The 22,812-nt window shown below is 38.5% G+C and overlaps 1 protein-coding gene across 7 annotated transcripts in view; it reads right to left on the reverse strand.

Annotated features, from left to right (window-relative positions):
- The window catches only part of LOC132382991 (RNA binding protein fox-1 homolog 2-like), a 277,209-nt gene that overhangs the window by 14,672 nt on the left and 239,725 nt on the right, over positions 1 to 22,812 (reverse strand). For 6 of the 7 annotated variants that reach the window (XM_059953646.1, XM_059953643.1, XM_059953647.1 and 3 more), the window contains 5 exons: positions 17,277 to 17,351; positions 14,928 to 15,057; positions 11,013 to 11,052; positions 6,362 to 6,426; positions 1,000 to 1,072 (listed from right to left, as the gene is read on the reverse strand). In XM_059953646.1, the coding sequence (XP_059809629.1) occupies positions 1,000 to 1,072; positions 6,362 to 6,426; positions 11,013 to 11,052; positions 14,928 to 15,057; positions 17,277 to 17,351 (383 nt within the window). Of the gene's footprint in view, positions 1 to 999; positions 1,073 to 6,361; positions 6,427 to 10,190; positions 10,234 to 11,012; positions 11,053 to 14,927; positions 15,058 to 17,276; positions 17,352 to 22,812 lie in introns of those variants that run through there. The other variant, XR_009508517.1, reaches the window with a different exon arrangement.

Consider the following 22,812-nt stretch of genomic DNA (forward strand, 5'->3'; position numbering starts at 1 on the left):
GAGTGACGGAGGATGAGTGGTGACCTGATAGAGGTGTATAAGATTATGAGAGGCATTGATCATGTGGGTAGTCAGAGGCTTTTTCCCAGTGCTGAAATAGTTGCCACAAGAGGACACAGGTTTAAGGTGCTGGGGAGTAGGTACAGAGGAGATGTCAGGGGTAAGTTTTTTTACTCAGAGAATGGTGAGCATGTGGAATGGGCTGCCGGCAACGGTGATGGAGGCAGATACGACAGGGTCTTTTAAGAGACTTTTGGATAGGTACATGGAGCTGAGAAAAATAGAGGGCTATGGGTAAGCCTAATAGTTTCTAAGGCAGGGACAGGTTCGGCACAACTTTGTGGGCTGGAGGGCCTGTATTGTGCTGTAGGTTTTCTATGTTTCTAAGATATTTACTGAATCAACTCTCAACAAGGCAAGTTGTGAAACTAAATTTATTGAACCTGCTCGGAGTACAAAAGCTCGAAAACTCGCCACTCGGTAAATTGTCACAATACACTTCAAGTCTAACCTTGTTTACCTCTATAAATTATTGCCCATTTGAATTTCCTTTCTTTCCTAATGTTCTTGAATTTGAATGTCAGCAATCACCTTGCACAGAATTTCTATTTTTTTTAGACACGAATTGGCAATAATGATGTCCACTATACACTGATAATGTATTTTCTTATGAATCTGTCTGTAGCTTGACCATACCTACCTCTTCCAATGTCTCTTTTGAGTTGTGATGCTTCATGGGTCTGTTCTCAGAGTTGCAACTTTGCGGACTGATCATAACCCGAGTATTTACTGACTTTTCAGTAATTGTGCTATATGTAGTCATCCTATCCAGCAACTCTCTGTAACCCTCCTCCCTCAGCCACCCAGGCCTGATCTGACAGCTTTTCATCACCTCTTTTGGCTTGGTGCTCATTTTGAATTTTTACAATTCTGTGATCTGTTTTACATTAAAAACTGTAATAAAATTACCTATTTAATAAATAAATATGAGTGACTTACCACAGCGCTAACTCCATAAGTAGGCGCGGGAGCAAGTGTGTGATAGGGATCTGCCGTGTAAACACGCCCATAGCTGGAAAAGGGTACAATAATTTGCAATATAAGTGCAGAAATACATTCAGCAGTATGTATTACCAATAGCAGTATTTATAATACCGTAGATTCCAGACTACAGAGCGCACCTGATTAAAAGCCGCACGCTCTAATTTTAGAAAGAAAATCTATTTTGTACTTGTACAAGCCACACCGGATTTTAAGCCGCAGGTGTCCCACGTTGTAATATGAGATATTTACACAGAAAGATATTACACGTGAGGATTTTTTAACTTTTAATTAAATCCGTATGGTAACATAAACAAATACATATTGCAAATGCTTTTTTTCGAACAGTGCCTGTAACACAGTTACTTTTAAATATACCTACGTATCGGTAACACACAAATTACGTTGCGTATACTTTTTTACTGAACAGTAAAATGTTCAGTACTGAACATTCCAATATCTCCTAACGACTGGTAAAAAAATATATATACTGCAGCCTACCAGGAAAAGTTATTGATCGCCTTTAACTTAAAAGCTGCATCATATGCTTTTCTTTGAGTGTTTTCCATGTTGATGAGGGTGAGTACAAACGACTGATTTACAATAATTTAATTGTGAAAGTGCGCTTGATTTATCGTACAATTTCATTGGACCTCTGAGAACTACTCATCAATTTTATTGGTCTTGCTATGATCCCAGCCCCCTCCTTTGTGAGAATCGCAAGAGCACCCGTCGAAAGGGGAGGGGGGGGTCAGTAGACCCAGTCGGGGAGAGAGAGAGAGAGAGAGAGAGAGAGAGAGAGAGAGAGAGAGAGAGAAACGTGCTGTTACGAATTCCGTAACTGGAGAACTTACCAGCAAAGATAGAGAGGTCTGTTGAAGTCTGATGTCACTATTTTCAAACGTTTTTATTGATAAAGGGACACAAAAGTAGGGTTAATACAAACATTCAGAGACAATAGTCGCTGTTGTTATTCTGTATCCCTGGTGGGACCTGTAATTTGACACGTTTCTCTCTCTCTCCCTCCCCCCGACTGGGTCTACTGACCCCCCCCCCACCTTTCGATGGGTGCTCTTGCGATTCTCACAAAGGAGGGGGCTGGGATCATAACAATACAAATTGCACGTTCCACCCAGGATACAGAATAAGGCGACAGCGACTATTGTCTCATGGAGACCACGTGAAAAGCCCTCGGGCAAGGTGGGCTGGTTGAGAGAGAGATTGCATCATCCCAACCTGACTGACTCCTGCGACCCCGTGAGGAAGTACAAAGGAGAGTCTCAGGGGGACAGCCCTCAGACGCACCCAGAAGACACGAGAGGGTGGTCCCGCAGCAGCGGGAAGCCATTCTGAAGGAAGCCACGTGCTTTAGATTCTGAGATTGGAATTTGTGGCTGGAATCACAGGAAACCGCCTTTAACTAACATTGGGGAGAGGAAACCAACGCTCCCCCGATTTCACGGAAGATTCATCGAGACTCTGCAAGTTCTTTCTCTTCTCCCCCAATCTCTCTCTCTCGGTCGCCCCACGTGAAACCCAGCGATTTCCAACGGGCTGAGGCCGGCAGACTTTCTGAGTGACTTTTATGTTTCCAACGGACAATCTATTAACCCCTAGACATCAGCAGAGCTCACTTAATGATGAGTATTACTATACCCGCACTTTAGATTGAGTGTTGACGATGTGCACTATCTGAATGTATGTATTAACCCTACTTTTGTGTCCCTTTATAAATAAAACGTTTGAAAATAGTGACATCAGACTTCAACGGACCTCTCTATCTTTGCTGGTAAGTTCTCCAGTTACGGGATTCATAACAGTCTACTGTTACGAGGCAAAATGTTTTTGGCGGCATGAAAAAAAACATGCATTAGCCGCACCGTAGTATAGGCCGCAGTGTTGCTGCAGTGTTCAAAGCGTGGGAAAAAAGTAGTGGCTTATAGTCCGGAATTTACGGTACTTATTCCTTTGCATAGATGCTGCCTGACTTGCTGAGTTCCTCGAGCATTTTGTGTGTTAATATATACAATAGGCAGTGTTGCATCGAACCAAGTCTCCCCCCCCACCCCCAACTCCCAACACTTTGTGCAAATGTTAACTATTTCAACAAACAGCAACACTATAACTGGGACTCCTACAACTGACCTCAGAATATTAGTTTGGTGGAAAATTCCACCAGGATTCCAATTCTCATTGTTACTAAATACACCTACTAGATTTATAAGATTATTGAGACTTGATGCCTTATAGTAAGAAAGGCTGTTGATAATCAAAGAAAAATGACCACTTTGTAAGGTACCAGAAGGTCCAAAAGCCAATTAAATTTCTTGAGTCGCCAACAGCAGAAATAGGTGTTTTCTCTTACCCCGTAAATAATCAATTTGATAGAAACCGATTGATATATTTTTGGAGGGATATAGAGACAGAGAGGGGCAGAGAGGAAATAGAAGTGAAAGCCTCAAATCCCTTTGGAAGTTTGACTGCTTTCACCATTTTAAACATATATTTTCTTTATTTCTCAAAAGGAATGTCAAACTGCTATATGCCATGAATTATCAATAATTATATTGGACACAGTCTTCAACTAGTCATTTCATGAACTCCTTCAACTTTGATTCATTGAAAATGTGCTCAAGAAGTCACAGGTGAACTCATAGAAAAGCTCATGACCAGGTAGAAAGTTTTATTTCTGAAAGGCAGTAAGACTAGAGAACACGTTGGAAGCGCTTCTACACGGAAATGATTTTCTCTGTTGGAAAGCTCGATAGTTTTAAAAAAACTGATAATATATTGGTTGTGTTGATACTTGATTTCTATACTTACTAAGATGTAGACACAAAACTGGGAAAAGAAAACAACATGCAGATAGAATGTTTCTCCATTGCATACAATTTATTTTACAGCTTGATTCAAGCTGGATTTGTACAACTATGTTCTAGAAATGAGAGAAATCTTTAATATGTGACAGCACAAATAAGCAACACCCCAAAGAAAAAGAACACTAGATTTCATAAAGTCTGTGTACAGAATTTAGAAACCAATACTGGAATTTCATGCTTCATAGAAGCATCTATGAAGCATTCTCTACATTAAACACAACCTATTTTTTAATCTGCACAGGACATTGGTCAGGCTAATTAGTGCACTGTATGGATTTCTGGACAATTATATAAACATTGAACATAGTAAAAAAATTTTAAAAATCAGAATTGGTCTATTACAAAAAAAAAAGCTCAAGATGCATTTTCCCCTAGAATGAGGAGGATTAATGAGGGATTTAAAGAAGATCTCAAAATATGAAAGGTTTTGAGAGAAGTAGCTGCTCACTGGCTAGCAAATTAGATATAAATAGGAATAAACAGAAACAGGAGTAACCGGATGGTATGCAATCATAATGGAGCATTATGGCTACGAGAGCTTAAATATTTGAAAAAGGGCTTACTCTATGAAGGTTGAGGTGAAGTGAGCCTTTTGACAAAGATGCAGCTGGTGAAAAGGCCTTGTTTATTACAACTTATTCATTTTCCTTAAAACACTGGTCCAGGTCTATGTCAGCTGTCAGAGAAATTCCATCAATCCCATTCCCCCACTTTTCCTGTAAGCTATTCTCTCTTGCATCCCATAATATCTACCCTACACCAATGAGATTTAGAGTAGCCAATTAATCTTCCAAACAGCATGCCCAGTGGGAGGAAACTGGAGCACCGTGCAGTCACAAGGACATACAAACTCTACACAGACAGCACCTGAGGACAGGATTGAGCTGGGGGTCACTAGAGCTGTGTGAGATCAGCACTACTGCCAGCCCATTTATATTATTTCCAAAGAAAATTTAATCCAGTGAACAATGAGAACAAAATATTTTTCATTATGTGAAGGCAGAGTAATGTTAGAAACCTTTAAAACAGCACTTTTCTGTAAGGTCAGTGCATTGACTGAAAGATGGCCTAAGGGAGTTTTAGGTTGACAGCATCCAATCAATCATGTGCTGCACTGGCTGTGTAAAACAACTTGACATGCTCCTTTTGAGAAAAAAGGCATTTCTTAAAATAAGAAACCATATGCTCAAAACACAGTAAATATCAAATTTCCAAAGCCTACAAAATAACAGAAGGGTATCTTTCTGTTCCCATTGCCTGATTACTCTACCAATGTTGTTGCAATCAATAATCCAACACACTAAGCATGGGTATCAAGAAATCCAAGTAATACAGTACTTCTCTTGGTTTTAATCTGAACGAATCTCAATTAACAGGAATTAATCCTGCTGAAAACCTAGGCCTGGGATTCCCAACCTGGAGCTCATGGACCCCTCAGCCAATGGCAAGGGTCCATGGCATAACAAAAGGTTGGGAACCCCTGATCCAGACAGTCATCTACTGTCCCTGAGTGAAAGCAGCAAGGAGATATATTTTAAAGGGTGTTAGACATTGCTATCAGAAGATTTTTTATTTATCATCAAGGGTAACATAATGCTGCACTTCACCATGAGTCTCGATGCAGGGTCTCAACCTGAAACATCAACTGTTTATTCCTCTCCACAGATGATGCCTGACCCACTGAGCCCTACAGCATTTTGTGATAATCTGCATTTCCAGCATCTGCAGAATGACTTATATTTTTATTAAAAATGCTTGCTTGCTTTGATTTTAACTCAGATGTTCAAATTCTGGATGATGGAAATGACAAATGAGACAGAACAACAAAGTGTAGAAATATTGCCTGTCAGCAGTGTTGGTGGATTTTATTTTATAATGCCATCCCTGCAGAGGTGGAAGCTTTTGGTGGGATTCATAACCTTCCAGTTGCATTTTAACTTGCTTAAGGTGAGAGGCTCACCATTAAGGCTTTGTTAGTTGAGGAAGGCAAAGCAATGACTACTGAGTGTGGAACAAATATCTTACTGGGTGATCTTTAACAAGAGTAAGTAGGAGGAAAAATAATTACAAGACGGTTGGGAGAATGGGCCTTCACCCTTTCTGGTACTTCTGTGTTTTTACATCTTTGACCTGACAGTGATTTTATACTTATAGTTACATGATGAAGAATGATTGGTTCATTCACTAATGGATAATCCATACGAAACACTGTCAGTAATTGAACCTACCTGCATTGTAACATTTTATTAATTACAGAAATGATGCACTTTATTTACAGCTACTCAGCATAAAATGTTCTCAGCTACAAACTTCAAACCGCAACTGCACCATGGTATTACCTGGCAAAGTAAGTTCAAAGTTGTAGCAAACACTGGATCCCTTTTGTTAAAATAAAGACTTTAGAAGCAAATAGTAATGAGGAGGGTAGACTTGGCACTTACCTGTCACTGTATGCAGTAGCAGTTGCAGTTGCTGGCTGTGCATACCTGTAGGCTGCATATCCACCCTGGGAATAATCAGGAAGATATCTCAGAATTCTGCAACATGCTCACACCATACACCAAATCAATGGGGAGAACTGCATTTGTTTTATACATTTTTAATATAAAATTTGATGCATGCACCATTCATTGTTAGCAGTGCAGATTTTGTGTCTTTTCCTTTTGGAATTAATGGTGTAAAAAATCTTAGGTGACAACTTAAATATCTGACTGTATATCTCTCAGACTGAAACCTTGTACCAACTTCATTCAGGGCCCCACATGCAAAAAGGCTCCCCACCCACTTCAAACCCGACCACTCATACCCACCGCCTAATGCTGAAATAACTTGGGCATCTGCTGACCCTGCAAACTCTTTAGCACTACGAAACTACCAAAGAATCTGGTTGGAATTTTTGCTGTTTATTTCAATTCATTATAATGAGAAGGGAAAGAAGGATCCATCCATATTAAAGTTAGATCACCAGATTCAAAATTTTGAGACAGAAAATGAAAAAAAAATCAATTGCTGCCAATCCTACTGGAATGCAATAAAGAAAAATGGAAATTAAAAGAATGCTGTAAATTTCCATTCAAAAAGCACATGTCTCTCCCCAACCCACTTCCTCGTCTTTCCTTGGGACACTTCAGTACAGTTCAAGGATTGCAGTATCCCTCCAGTTAATGAATGGAGCCAGGAAGCATTAACAGGCCAAGTGCAGTTGCCTTCTACCCAATATTAACCACGCACAAGTTGCTTTCATAATCAGAACTCCTGGGGATGGGAGAAATTGCAGTCTGCTGAACAGGAAATGTTTAACAGATGTGCAAAACTAGAGCAGATTTTGAACCCTGCTAAGAATTTTACGTTAGAAGCACTGCCAAAATGATGTGTTGCATAATTGCCATCTGTAACCCAAGTTTAATAGATCATAATAAAACAAATGCAGTTTTAAAACATTAGATTAAATATGCAGGTACAAATGAATCTTTATTTTCTAAACAGTCAAGCTGTGGAATCTGTCAATCAGGAGAAATTGGAGCATGCGAATGTCCAAATCTACAGCACTAGCAATCACCAACCAAATGATCCACAGACTAACTCTGGCCGTCCCAGCATTCTCCAGGGGACGGCCCTCAGCCCTATTTGCTATGGCAAGCCGAGTGAAGGAAACAGCCTGGATTACTAGAGCGTGCAGCCACAATTCTCAGTATTATGTATAAATGTATATATGAAAATGTAATAAACATTCACGATCACCATTCATTCATTGCAGCCTCTCCCGCATACCTAAGAGGTTAACGTTCACGTCAAGCAAACCACATTAAGAGTTCTTGCTGCAGTTAGAGGTGGGAGCTGTGATACTAACCAAACTCTACAGCATATTTATCAGGCATCTGTGGAAAATAGATTACTTATAGTGACTGCTTGCTTGGAATTAACTTTTTAAAAAAATCATTACTGACCAGCAAAAGGATTAAATGTATCACTAATCTTGAATATATCCAACATTTATCGCCTTACTGACATAATTACTGTATGTACTAAAAAAAAATCACATTACTTCTAACAACGAATTTTATGAACCAAGTTCTGTTAAAAGAGTAGCCCAGAGCAAATTTAATTGTCAGGTAGAGCTCGAGGTAAAGACGATGAGGTACAATTAGCTGCACTCATTGAACTAGTCTTGCTGCTTTGGTAGAAAGGGTGCTTGAGATGACTGCACCTTCTTCTCAGCATTTTCATGGTGGCATAGGTAAACAGAGCTAATACAAATCATCCAGCTTCCCTTTCCAATCTGAGTTGTGTGAAAGGACACGTGGGGATGGGGGAAGGAGGCAAAATGCTGGAATGACCCTCCTCAAAGGAGATCAACAGGACTACCTACCGCTCCTATGTTCTAAACGGTTGCAGGGGTGTGTGAGCAGGAGCTGGCAGTAATTGAGTATGCACAGGTAAATGCCCTCTGAGTGGGGGGTACTGAAGACTTAAAACCACAAACCAGCAAAACACTAACTTTGAAAAGGAGAGAAATGGAGATAAAAGAGGGTGGTGCAATGGTGCAACTGGGAGACATGTTGCCTTATAACAATGATCCAGTTTAGTTTGATCTGGATGCCGAGCACTGACTGTGTGGACATTTGTACTTTCACTTTAACCATTTGACCAAGAGCTCCAATTCCTTCCTACACACAAAGACGCAGATTGGTAAATTAATTTTTCACTTCAAATTGACTTTTTTATGTAGAAAAGCAGAATCTGTGATAGGAATCTAGGGAGAATAAAATGGGATTAACTTAAATGGGTAGTACTGACTTCTTGGGCAAAGGGCCTGTTTTTGTGCTGTATGACTTGACTCTAAAAACACACTTTTCTCGTATTATGCACAGAACGGCACTAGTGATAGATGTGCTGGAGTCAACGGGATGTACTGCTCCACGTATTCACTTCCAAAACAAATACAGCAGAATTAATGGATAAAATATACAGAAATTATGTGCTGTCTGTATTATAAGGGCCATTGTTCTACATCAATAAATCAAATTCAGTTTTTATTAGATTCTGAATTTTACCAGAAATTTGGTGAACACACTCAGTAATTGTATGTCCATGGAAAAAGAAACTGTGTCTTGAACATTCCCTGTATAGACTGCATGTGAAAAGTGATCAGAAGACAATAATTCTACCTGGACTGCATTTAAATATTTATGAGCAAGAAATTCTTAAATATTTAAAGTTAGGCACTCAATTGAGACCTTCCCCAAATGCAGTGAGAAATGAATAAATGGAAAGGTATGATGGTGTTTACAGCACAATGTACTTCAGTGAATAAAAGTGACTTGGTTCATTGGAATTCAATGCTTGGATCCCATTAGGTTTTATCTTCACTTTCTTGCATGATTAATGTACTGCAGGCTGGTTTCGCATTTCCCAATGATATTGCTTCCACTCTTTTCAAAGGAGAAGTTTTATTACCTCATTCATCTCTCTTATTACAGACATGTGTCCTCAAAGATTTTTTCCAAGCCTCAGTGTAAACAACACTGTTATAACTACCTACTTTCAGACACAGGCTGAGACCCTGATATTCCAGTCTTTCAGGACTCCAATGAAATAGGTTTTTGGGCAGTAAAGTTTATATTTAAAAAAACACCATATCTGCATCAGGTTTAGTTTAGATGAAAGGGAGGGGAAAAAGGTAGAAAATAGTGTCACACCAGGTCATGCTTATATGGTCCCTGTTGCAAGGTTTCCACAAATCTGGAAGAAAACTTCCTGTTTATATTTTTTTCTGTGGAATGGGAAATAAAGTTTTTTCCAATAAGATATAAATAAGTAAAATCCACTCACACTAACTATATGAGGTAATCCACTCAAGTGCCACATTGGAAAACTCTTCTCTCACCTTGAGTAAGCCAGATCCCCATTCCACCTAAATAGGAGGGGAAACTTTTCCCTAGAATGAAGCCTTAGTGTAGCATTAACCATTAATCCGACTGAAAGAATAATACACTCTCCTTCAACACTTTAATGATTCAAAATTAAACGCATTGAGTTGGTAATCGACACAACCCACGTTATAAAACCTACCAATTATATTCATTAGCAGGGGAGTGTTTTTTTGGTTTACATTTGTGTTAAGCTCTTGGTGAAATCAGAGGACTCTGCAAGAATGCTTTATCTCCATGGTGTCTGCTCCCATCCCTAACTGCAGTCTTTGCTGTTAGTAGGATTTTCACTGCAATCCACAATCTGTGCGATTGGTCTCTTCACACATTTCTATCATACCTGCGGTAACTTACTGCTATACACTGGTTCCTGATATACTATTCTATAATAAAACACAGGGAAGAACATTGGCGACGAGGCTAGATTAAAAAAAAGCAACCAAAATGAGAGAGACCCTCCTTGGATAAAGCCATTCTATTTGGAGGATGGTTTACACTGTTAAACCTAATTGATAAACAAGAGGCAGTCACAGGCTGCACAATGACTATATTGAAAAGGTTGAACATTTGTTAAATTTACTCTGAACACCTGTCACAACATTTCTTTTTGCCAACTGCCATCTCTACTATTTATAGATCAAAAGATGAGGGATTTGATTTCAAAGTCAAATACATTCTTGACAGAATAATATTTTTCCAATTAATTCCAACACAATTATCTGTAAAAATGAAAAGGGCAGAAGAATTGTGAGCAATTCTGGGAGCTTTAAAAATTTGTTCTCAAGATCTTACTTACAAACTAGGTGCAGCATCAGAACCAGTGCAGCAAAGGTCATCCTTACTCAATACAAAAGCAATGCTGTCAAAGTATTTCAAAAGAAACTGATTCTTTCAGAGCGTAATGCTTCAAGGTTTCGGAATACTGTATATTGTAATTAGAAAAGGATCACAATTTTTCCGTTGATGAAACTCAAACAGGGTATAAAACTGAGGTAAATACCTTCAAGTTTACATAACTAGGGTTAAGGTTCAGTAAACTCTGAAATTAACACCCTTCCAGATATGGAAAAGTATACATAGCTGGAGGAAGTAATAGCATACTGATTTAAAGAATGGCTTCATCAGCAGAAGGGTGACAGTGTAAAATAATATTTATACTTACATAGAGATCGGCACCATAAAATCCATCTTGGTAAACCACACTGCAGAGATGCACACAGAAACACTCTCATTACTGCAATTTCAACATGCAGGGGCCAATGCAGGTAAGGTTTGTCACAAGAACTCCATGGCAAGATCAAATACTCATCAGAAATCTTTGAACACTTTATTAGGAATTTTCTTTCTTTCTAAACATGCAAGGTATACCTTTCAAATTATGCTCCCCCTGAAATGTATTTACAATCATGCTGCCATTTTGAAGTCATTAATTTGGAACTGCTATTTTTAAGCACCTGACTGTCTATCAATATGGCTGGGCTACAGGTTTACAGTACATAACTTGGCAGTATCAGAGCTCTTCAGTTAGGTGAGCCATCTAATTAGCATTCAACTCTACACTACATGAACACAGAAATGGAATTTGAAATTTAAAGGGAGATTCTACTAACTCAGCTTCTGATTTTCTAGACAGCTTCTGTTTATCCTTCTAATTTGCAGGCTGCACCTGTTATTAAAAGAGATCTACAAAATGTAACCGAAGGGCTAACAGAATGTTGGCTTTTACCTCAAGAGGACTGGAATACCCAATGAAGAAGCAATGCTTCAATTGTAAGGAACACTGGTCGGTTTCAGTCCAGAGGACTGCATTCAATTTTTAGCAATGCATCTCAGACACTTTAGCCTTCAAAAGGGTGCAGCTCAGATTTACCAGAATGATACTGGCAGCTTATGCGTTAAATTAAGCATAATAAATTACGCATTTATTTCTTCAATGTAGAAAGTTAAGTGAGATTAACTAAAGAAACTAAAATAATAGAATTCAGTACTTTAGCTGGAATAATTACTTTCAGAATTCTTTTAAAAATTAGGGCTGGGTTATTTAAAAGTAAACCAGGAATCACATTTTCTATAGCATCAGCAGTGGAAACACAAAAGTAGTTTCACTTCAAAATGTTGTGGATGGATACTGGTTCAAAGGAAATTGTAAGTTTGAAATAAGTTTATATGAAAAATGTGTTAAGAATATCAGAGGATATGGAATTAAAGCATGAAAGGTATGGCTGAAGTTAAAATTAGGCATTGACAGAAAAAGCCTGAGAGGCTGCAAATCTGCTAATGTTCCTTTATCAACACAGGGACCCGGATTCCTTTTGTTTAGTCCAATGCAGGCTTATTCCACCAATGGGTTAATAAGACCCACTATTTATAGTAAAATAGGCTGGTATTAGTTACATTATGGGATGCACCTAACTGAAGATATTCACACTGCTGTACAGTAACACTGCCAACTCTTGCAGTATGTGCCTTAAAAATGAACTGAAAATTTCAGAAATGCACACTAGTTCTGATAAGTGTGATTTGAATCAAGAGTTCTTAAAACCACTTAGGGCAAATCATTTATTCATTAAGCATTTTAATATACAATGCACATGATTTGGAAGTATGTACTTCAACGGTTTCAAAATTTCTCTAGCCCAGTATTCGGTATTTTGCAATTTAAAAATCCAATACACCTAATCTCCTCTTTCACTTGAGAAAAACCTTCCTTCTCAGCCATCAGTGACAATGTTAGCCAACAAAAATTATCCACATGCTTTAAGGATTCTTAAGTCCATATTATGTTAAAACATGCTTCTGTTAAATATTTTTTTCAGAGACAGTGCTGTTGAAGTTACTTGATTGACAGAAAATTAGAAAATCCTTTTGTAGCAGATTAAGGATCTCTGCTGCCAATTTTTTAAAAATACCTTTTCTCTCCATTCCTTTACATTTATTGACAGGGCGGCATCACCTACTTGAGGTGATTTGAGGTAATGGGTTACACACTATTTACCAGTACACCAATCATTGACTGCACCCAGCATACTTGAGTTTTTGAAACCATGCAGAGAAAGAAAAACAAGACCTATGCACAAGTGCTATGTGACAATATCTAGGATGAACTTATTGTTCTATTTATTAACAGGAACATAAACCAATTGAATGGCAAGCAATGCCATAGTTTGAGATATTGGAGAACTAGTAAAAAGAATTGGCTTCATAAACAGAGAGGACAGAGGTCAAATTCCACACACTTGAACTTGTGTGCCTCACAGTGGAAAGAGGTCAGAAAGGAACTTACAATATAGTCAACTAGTATGAAAGTCACAAAAAGCTGCATTAACAACCTCTATACTCAATATAAATGTGGAAACAATTGTATAACTATGATACTTGAGAGAGGGATCAACACCTTCCTCTATTTATAAACTTATATAATTGTGCTCAATTCAGCCTAAAAAATGAATCAAAGGACCAAGGACTGTATAGAGAATATGAAAAATTTAACAAAAATATCATACATATTTCCTTATTGCTTAAAGAGTGAAACTGGAAGCATATGCTGCAATGACTATGATTAAGCATGTATTCCCTATTCAGTTAAGAATACAAAATGCTGTATTAGAGTTGAACATTATGTTTGATAAATCAAAGATAGAATGCTTAACTGAACAAAATCAGTGAAATGTTGGAACTCTAACATAACACACCTGATTAGTGAACAAAGATTCACCTCTAAGAAAATAACTGATATTGCTAATGGGAGACACTCTCATAGCCAACATGTAAGCTTCTAAGCAAAAAAAAAGGGGAAACTGTCACTCCAATGAGTAAACATCAGGGTAACAATTATTTCTGTATATAGTATACACAGAATTGGTAACAGGTTGTAAGGAGTAATTAATGGGCAAAAGAGTTTCATGGTGAGCAGATCAGGCAAAATATCCAGTTCTTAATCTCAATGGAAGAGGAGAATTTAGGAGTAAGTAATCTATTTTATTGTTCTCATAGATGTATTTTATTGTCCAAACAGACTGTTTAGGCAATTTATGAAAAGAGGAGATATTAAAAAGAGAAAGTAATGTTCATAATTTGAAATTAAGACTAAGTCTAACTCCTTAAAGAAATTTTAAAACATGATTTATTTTGACATCTATTTCAGTATAAACTTGAATTTGTATCTTACAATTGCTCAACTCAAACCTAATTTGCTTAAGTCCACTTTAGATATTCTGAATGATACCCTAATTAAATATCCATTTTATTTGCTTAAGCAAAAGACATACCAATAAACCACAAACAAATCTTATAGTACAATCTATGAAGTTATCTGAAGATATTGCATGTAGCTTAACGTAATCAAAACTGCTGTTGATTTGATGGACATAGAAGAACAATTGGAATTGGTTTATTGTTGTGATGTGTACCGCAAGACAGTGGAAAGCTTGTCTTGCATGTTGTTCATACAGGTCAAATCATTACACAGTGTACTGAGATAGAACAAGCTAAAATACTAACAATGCAGAATAATGTGTAAAAGTTGCAGAGAAAGTGCAGTGCAGGAAGCAATAAAATGCAAGGTCACGATAAGTTAGTGAGGTCAACGACCCATCCTATTATACCATGGAACTATTCAATAGACAGCGAATAGTGGAGTAGAAGCTGTTCTTGGGCTTTGTGGTAAGTTCTTTCAAGGTTTTGCATCTTTTGCCCAATGGGAGAGGGGAGAAAAGAGAAATCCAGGGAGGGTATCTTTGATTATGTTGGCTGTTTTACCAAGGCAGTATCTCTAAACCATGAATTTTGTAGATAACCCATGATGTTCCACATAAAAACTCCCATATTAGATAGAGTAAGTCACTGAGCAAAGATTTTTTTTTTGCTTTCAGTGTGAGGATTGAGGAAAGGGGTCAATCAGAGGTCATCCAATTAGTAATACAGTATGTTATGACATTAAGCACACTCTTTAAAAAAAGACAATAACTGAATACAGAATGCAAAAAAGGAGAGTAATGATATTAATACAGTTATAATTATCCAAGTCAAATCTTCATGCACAAAGATTACTAATTCAATTCCAGATATATTTGCTTACCCTCCATAGGCTGGGATGGCAGTGGGAGGTGCTGCTGCACGGAATGCGCTATAGACCGCACGACCTCGTCCTCTCAGGGCACCTCTCAGGGCAGCTGCAGTAGTGGCTGCTTGATATGGGAAACCAGGAACTGAAGATGTGCAGAATGGAGGAGAGAAATAGGTCACTGCCAAAAACTGTCATCAAATACTGTATTATTTCAAAATAACTGTTTAAGCAGCATCAACAGTGGCTTTGACATGTCAATTAAAGACCACTTAAACAATTGTAATGTGATACATACAAGTATCACTGAAAACATATAAAATGAACACAAGGCCACTACAAAATACTTCTATAAATATGTAATATATTAACATTGTCTCTGAAATACACATGAAATCGTAAAAATAATTATTCACAAACACAAAATTAATTGTTTCTGAATTAAAAAGTGAGACAAAATGACGCAGACATTAGCCACAGCAATCGCAGTAGTAGGACCCTGGTCCTAATCCAATCAAGGCCCATGGTAAGAAAGAATATTTGCTCAGACACCTACTTGGTGTGAAACATTGATAATACCATGCATGTTCAAGATTGCTGGACAAGTGAGCGAACTAGGGGCTCTGGTTTATGAGTCATTGAAGGTCTGCAAACAGCACTATGTGGTTACTACAAAAGTAAATATAATGCTGATGTACTTCTTAAAGTGATTTAAAAAGACAAACAGAGCCTAATTAGAACTCATGTTGAACAGTCCGTCAATCTTAGATCATCTCAGGGTATAGACTGATGTAGATAATAAGCCAGTTGGAAAAGATTAAATGTCATTTAATTGATCCCAAGTTTAATGAGGGATAGCAGAGCTGTAGATGATCACTAACAGAAGAGATTAATGTCAGGGTTGATGAAAATTTCAGATGAGTGAAGCAGAGTCATAAAGAGATAGAAAAAGAGAGTTACAGTCCAAGTTCCAAATATGATCTGAAGCTCATTTCTTAAATACGTTATGAAGATTATACATAAGTTTGATAGTTTCCGATAGCTGCTATGAAGAGTACTGGAATCAACATCTAAGATATGAATATTATGATAGGTCTGAAATGATGTCTTTTTCTCAATATTAAATCTGAAAAGTTTCTTCCTATCTATCGCTGCATGACAAGTAACTTGACAATTTAACTAGAGTGGAGTGGTTAGAACATGGTAATAGCATGCATATGATGATTGTCTGCACATTTTCAGACTATATTGCTGAGGGGAATGACTCAGATTACAAATAGGAATGGGCCAAAGGCAGGTACTTTGGTGACCCTACAGACATGGGAACAGAAGCCTCTTCAGGCAACAGAAACATGGGCAGAGCAGAAGTATGCTATCTGACAGTTCGTGTCTGTTTTGCTATTCAATACAATTAAGGCAGATATTCCATTACAAAAATACACTTACCCCTTCTGTTTAGAAATCTCTCATTTTTTGGCTATAATTGAATTAGAATGCAATGAGGTAAGAGTAATTTCACCGAGGAGGATGTTGGATAGGTAATGGAACAGATAGGCATGTGCCAGACTACACACATGAGGTACAGAAAAAGTTAGATGTCAAGAGAATATTTTTTTTTACCCTTAACTCTGGGCAAGCTGCCAATATGTGCAATGAGTGAACGCATAGCAAACATTCAAAACATTTTGACTGGGCGATCTAATTTCACAGCTGCATTCAAAGCTTCCAGGTTTGTTCACCTAAGGGTTTGGAGATAACTTTCAGAGTTAACTCATAGTCATTTTCTCTGGCTCTAAGCTTTTATCAAATTATTAACAAAAGGTGGAGTAAGATTGGATTAGGTGTGGGCAAGGGCACATTGAAATTGAACTCTCATTATGACAAATTAGGACTGGTTCTTTAAATTGACCAGCTGGTCACCTTTGGAATGCTCAGAATAATGGTTTCATTTGCCATATGATGCTAATATGGGAGGAATGAGTATCAAGAATACTCTACACATCATTAATGCTATAATTCAAAACAAATGCAATATGAGAAGGTACAAGGATCTCATATCCATAAATCTGAAGGAACATTGATTTTCCAAACCAAAACTATCAAATTCCTCTCGGTGAAGCTTAAATTGAGCTGGGGTAAGAGGACAGGGAGGGCAATTGGTGAAAAATTGATGAAAAGTAGAGCATGGAACTGGAAGTAGTAGTAGAGATCACGTCATCAAATTTAGTTGGATGTGGCAAACTCCAATAGTGTATGTTTTAATACGAGATATATACCGAGACACATTATGGCTTGAAAGCCAGATGTTCATTCTTTACAATACAGTATAGTTGATTTAAGTAGAAAGCTTTTAATTAATCTTACCATTGTGTGTTGGACTGAGTGCTGTAGAGGCAACAGGATGTAGGTGAAAGGGTAATGATGATAGTGATGCTGGACCTAACAAATAAGAGGTCACATATACAGTATTAAAATTTATTTTTCATGGCAGCATAATGTAAATGCCTTACAAGACCATAAAGACCATGGTCCAAGAACAAAATTAAGCCAATTGACACATTAAGTCTGCTCTGTCATTTCATCATAGTTTATTCAATTTTCCTCTTTACCCAATCTCCTGTCTTCTCCTTGTATCCTTCCATGGCCTGACTAATGAAGAATCTAGCAACTTCTGCTTTAAATATATCCAATGACTTAGCCTCCACAGCTGTCTGTGGCAATGAATTACACATATTCACCACTCTCTGGCTAAAGAAATTCCTCATCTCTGCAGAAATGTCCAAAGCATCTTCAAGGAGTGGCGTCTCAGAAAAGTGGTGTCCTTTCTTAAGGACCTCCATCAACCAGAACATGCCCTTTTCTCATTGCTACCATCAGGGAGGATGTACAGAAGCCTGAAGTCACACACTCAGCGATTCAGGAACAGCTTCTTCCCCTCTGCCATCTGATTCCTAAATGGACATTGAACCCAAGAACACTATCTTTTTTTTGTTTATATATCATTTCTGTTTTTGCACTATTTTTAATTTAACTAATTATATACATCTATACTTACTGTAATTGATTTACTTATTTCCCCCCTCTATATTATCATGTATGGCATTGTAACGCCGTTGGTAATTTAACAAATTTCACAACATATGCTGGTGATATTAAACTTGATTCTAATTTAAAAGGATGCCTCACTATTCTGAGGTTGTGTCCTCTGGTCTTAGACTGCCCCACCATAGGAAACATCCTCTTCTCATTTACTCCATCAAGGATTTTCAACATTCGATAGGGTTCAGTGGGGTCACCCCTCACTCTTCTAAGGCACAGACCATGAAATGGTCATCATACAACACGCCTTTTTATACATATTCCAGTTCAATCAAAATGAATGCTAACTTTTCATTTGCCTTTCCCCATTACTGATTCAACCTGCAAATTAATCTTTAAGGAATCCAGCACGAGGACCAAGTCCCTTTGCACCTCAGATTTTTGAGTTTTCTTTCCACTTATAAGTCTATTCTTTTATTTCTTCAACAAAACTGCATGACCTTACACTTCCCAACACGGTATTCCATCTGCCACTTCTTTGCCTATTTTCCTAATATGTCCTTCTGTAGCCTCTACTTCCTCAAAACTACCTGCCCCTCCACCTATCCTCGCAAAGTTGGCCACAAAGCTATTAATACTGTCATCCAAGTCGTTGAAATATAATGTAAAATGTGGTGATCCCAACAAAGATCCCTGTGGAACACCATTTGTCACCAGCAGCCAAACAGAAAAGGCTTCCTTTATTCCTACTCTTTGCCTCCTGCCAATAAGGCAATGCTTTATGCTAGAATCTTCCCTACAGTACCATGGGGCCTAACTTGTTAAACAGCCTCATGTATGGCACGTTGTCAAAGGCCTTCTGAAAATCCAAGTACACAATATCTACTGATTCTCCTTTGTCTAATCAGAAACAAGAGAAAACCTGTGGATGCTGGAAACAAGAGAAAATCTGCAGATGCTGCAAATCCAAGCAACACACACATGCTGGAGGAACTCAGCAGGCCAGGCAGTATCTATAGAAAAGAGTAAACAGTGGATGTTTCGGGCAGAGACCCTTCATCAGAACTGAAGGGTTATTTCCTCAAATAATTCCAGATTGTTAAGCATGATTTTCCTTTAAGGAAACCATGTGGACTATTGCCTATTTTATCATGTGTCTCCACATGCTTAACAATCAACTGCAACATCTTCTCAGCCACTGAGGTCAGACTAACTGGCCTATAATTTCCATTCTTCTGCCCCTCCACCTTCTTGAAGAGTGGAGTGATATTTGCAGTTTCCCATTCCTCCAGAACAATGCCATAATCAATTGAATCTTGAAAGTTCATAACTAATGCCTCCACAATCTCTTCAGCCTTTTTCAGAACCTTGGGGCATCTATCATTTGGTCCAGGTGATTTGTCTACCTTCAGAACTTTGTTTCCCACAAACCTTCTCCCTGTTAATGGCAACTTCATACACTTCTGCCCTGACACTCTTCAAACTTCTGGCATATTGCTAGTGACTTCCACAGTGAAGACTGATGCAAAATACTTATTCAGTTTGTTCCATTTTTTCCTTGTCCTGCTAGTTGGCATGGTGTTCCAGTGGTCCAATATCTACTCTCACCTCTCTTTTACACTTTATATCTGAAGAAACTTTTAGTACCTGCTTTGGTATTATTGGGTAGTTTACCTTCGTATTCTGTCTTTTCAGTTTTACTTAAATGACTTTTTAAAGTTACCTTTTGCTGTTTCTTTTTAAAAAAACTTCCCAATCTTTTCAACTTGCCACTACTTTTTGCTCTATTATATGCCCTCTCTTTGGCTTTTATGTTGGCTTTGACTTCTCATTAGCTATGGTTGTGCCATCCTGCCTTCAGAATACTTCTTGCTGTTTGGGATGTATATACCCTGCACCTTCTGAGTTGCTCCCAGAAATTCCAGCCATTGCTGCTCTGTCGTCATCCCTGCCAGTATTCTTTTCCAATCAATTTTAGCCAGCTCCTCTCTTGTGCCTTTGTAATTCCCTTTACTCCACTGTAATACTGATACATCTGGCTTTAGTGTCTTCTCAAATTACAGGGTGAATTCTATCATATGATGTTCACTTTTCCAACGTTCCTTTTACTTAAGCTCTCTAATCAATTCCAGTTCATTGTACAACACCCAATCCAGAACAGCTGATCCCTAGCAGGCTCAACCACTAGATGTTCTAAAAACCATGTCATAGGCATTCTAGAAAATCCCCCTCAGGATCCAGCGCCAAACTGATTTTTCTAATCTACCTCCATACTGAAATTCCCCATATCATTGCCAACTTTGGCTGTGTTTTGTATCTCCTGCTGCAATTTGTAAATTACATCTTTACTACTGTTTGGGGGGGGGGGGGGGTCCTGTATGTAACTCCCATCAGGGTCTTTTTACTTTTACAGTCCCTTAACTCTATGCACATTAAATCAACACTTTCTGACCCTATGTTACCTCTTTCTAATGATTTGATATAATTTTTTTACCAATAGAGCTACGCCAGCCCCTCTGCCTACCTGCCTGTCCTTTCAATACAATGTGTTCCTTGGGTGTTAAGCACTCAGCTATAATCTTTTAGCCATGATTCAGTGACACCCACAACTTCATACATACCAATCTGTAAATCTTCCTTATTCACCTACCTTTTTCTGTATACTGCGTACATTCAAATATAACACCTTCAGTCCTGTATTCATCCTTTTTGATTTTGTCTGCCTTTTACGATGCAACTCATCCTGTTGACTGCAACTTTGCCCTATTGTCAGCCTCTCCTTGCTAGCAGTCTCACTATATTCTGCCTCTGTTCGTAAATGAATTACCACATCCTCAGTACCACCACACCGGTTCCCACCCCGCTGCCAAATTACTTTAAACCCTCCCAAACAGCTCTAGCCTTGTATCCTTATTTTGGAATGCTTTTGCAAGTTGAACCCATGGTCACATGCCAAGATTCAGTTTTATATGCCGCCATCTGAAGACAGTAGCAGATTATTCAAAAATCTTAACCGATAATTCAGATTACCTTCAAGTTTTTAATTCCACCAGATTTAAATTTTCTTTATCCTTTATATCTAATTGGCTGTTCTAATTCCTCCATTTAACAAATCACAATACAGAAGATTTCAGTTAACTCGGACATATCAGAGCCAGTATGCTTAAGCAGCTGTCCCAATTAGCCAAAGTTTCATGGAAATAGTATTAAAAAGACAAATTATGTATTTAAATGGAATACAGAACAAATTAGAACACTACCAATATTACTACAGCACTACAAAACTGTATTAGTTCCTAATAGTTATCAAAGGAATCCATACTGTGTATGCTGCCTTGTTCTTTTGATTGTAAATAAACAAAATCAGTGCTGATAATAGGCTGCCTTCATAACCTTCACTGCATGAAATAGTGTCAAAATTACTGCTTTTTAATTCAGCGTCGGTCAGCCCAAATGAATAACATAACACAAGCATACGCAACTGATGCTATTTAAAAACTGTTCTCTTTAAGCATGGTCTGACGGCAACGCAAGTGCACTTGACTGATGCTAGTTAGAAACTGCTGCATCTTTGAATCTTCATTTTCATTGAAACCTTCAAGATGGTTGCTGACACTTTCAAACCCTTTGTAGTTCCTAACTCATTGAGGAAGTGAAATCATTTCATTTTCACTCCTGGCCATTTCTGCATTTCCAGGCATGAATGCTTGAAACTGCAGTGAGCATACTGCTTATTTCTTACCAATGATCAGTGACAAATATCACTGATTTTTTTTTTTGAAAACAAACACATACAACTGACACTATTAAAAACAGCCTGTTCCAAGCATGGCCATACAAGTGCATGCAACTGGCACTAGCTAGAAACCGTTTGGCAAGTCTCCTGTCCCAATAAGGTGAAATAGTGTCCCAAATAATCGAAGGAAATCCCAGCTATTTTCTCAATTAGTCTTTGTTCTTTAAGAGTTACCCCAAATAAGTGGCCACCCTGATTAACTGATGGCCCAATTAGCCAGAATCCACTGTATTTCTTTTTGGGGCAGAGGATATAAGTTTCTACAGAAGCAAAAGAAATTAAATTTCTAGGATTAAAATAAAACCAAGGAAACAAAAGAGCAAAACTTTCTTTTGATTTCAATGGTAACAAAAACTGCCATAAGTCTATCTTATTTAAGTGTGGGATACCAGTCAGTTACTACTTTTAGTAAGACTGTAAACCATGCCCAGCAGACATCCCTCGACCCTACCCCCCCCCCCCACCTAATCCTAACATCCAAAGGATCACACACCCCAACTAAACCGAACAACACCCAAGTTAACCCTGGCCACACCCCCACAAAGGGTCCCATGCTCCTTTTCTCCCCTCCCCCCAAGGGGAGGCCTGCATCCACATTCCTCAGCCCTATCCCAAAACATAACAACTTCACCCATCCTACACACCCCCATAAACCTGAGTCCTCTCTCCACCAGGGGGCCAAGTTCACCCCACCACCATCAGTTTGGGTTCTCTTTCAACGCCTCCCACTACTGCAAGGTCCCGTGGCCCCACCACCCAGCCATTTACCTAAGCCTAATACCTCCAATCCTCCTGCACACCCCCATAAACCAGAGCCCCCACGCCACCAGGGAGCCAAGTTCACCCCACATCACCAGTAACACGCCAACCCATAAACATCCCCAACCCTACACTTCACCCTAATCCTAACTTCCAATGGACTGCTAAATGGACCCTGTTCACTAAACTGGACAGCACCCCAAATAACCCAAGCCAGACCCCACAAAGGGGCTTACGTTAACACCAGCCCCCACCATCCCCTCTTACACCACCATCAACTCAGGTGCTCTTTCAACCCCTCCCTCC

This window comes from Hypanus sabinus, chromosome 29, assembly GCF_030144855.1.
Source record: "Hypanus sabinus isolate sHypSab1 chromosome 29, sHypSab1.hap1, whole genome shotgun sequence".
Classification (NCBI taxonomy): domain Eukaryota; kingdom Metazoa; phylum Chordata; class Chondrichthyes; order Myliobatiformes; family Dasyatidae; genus Hypanus; species Hypanus sabinus.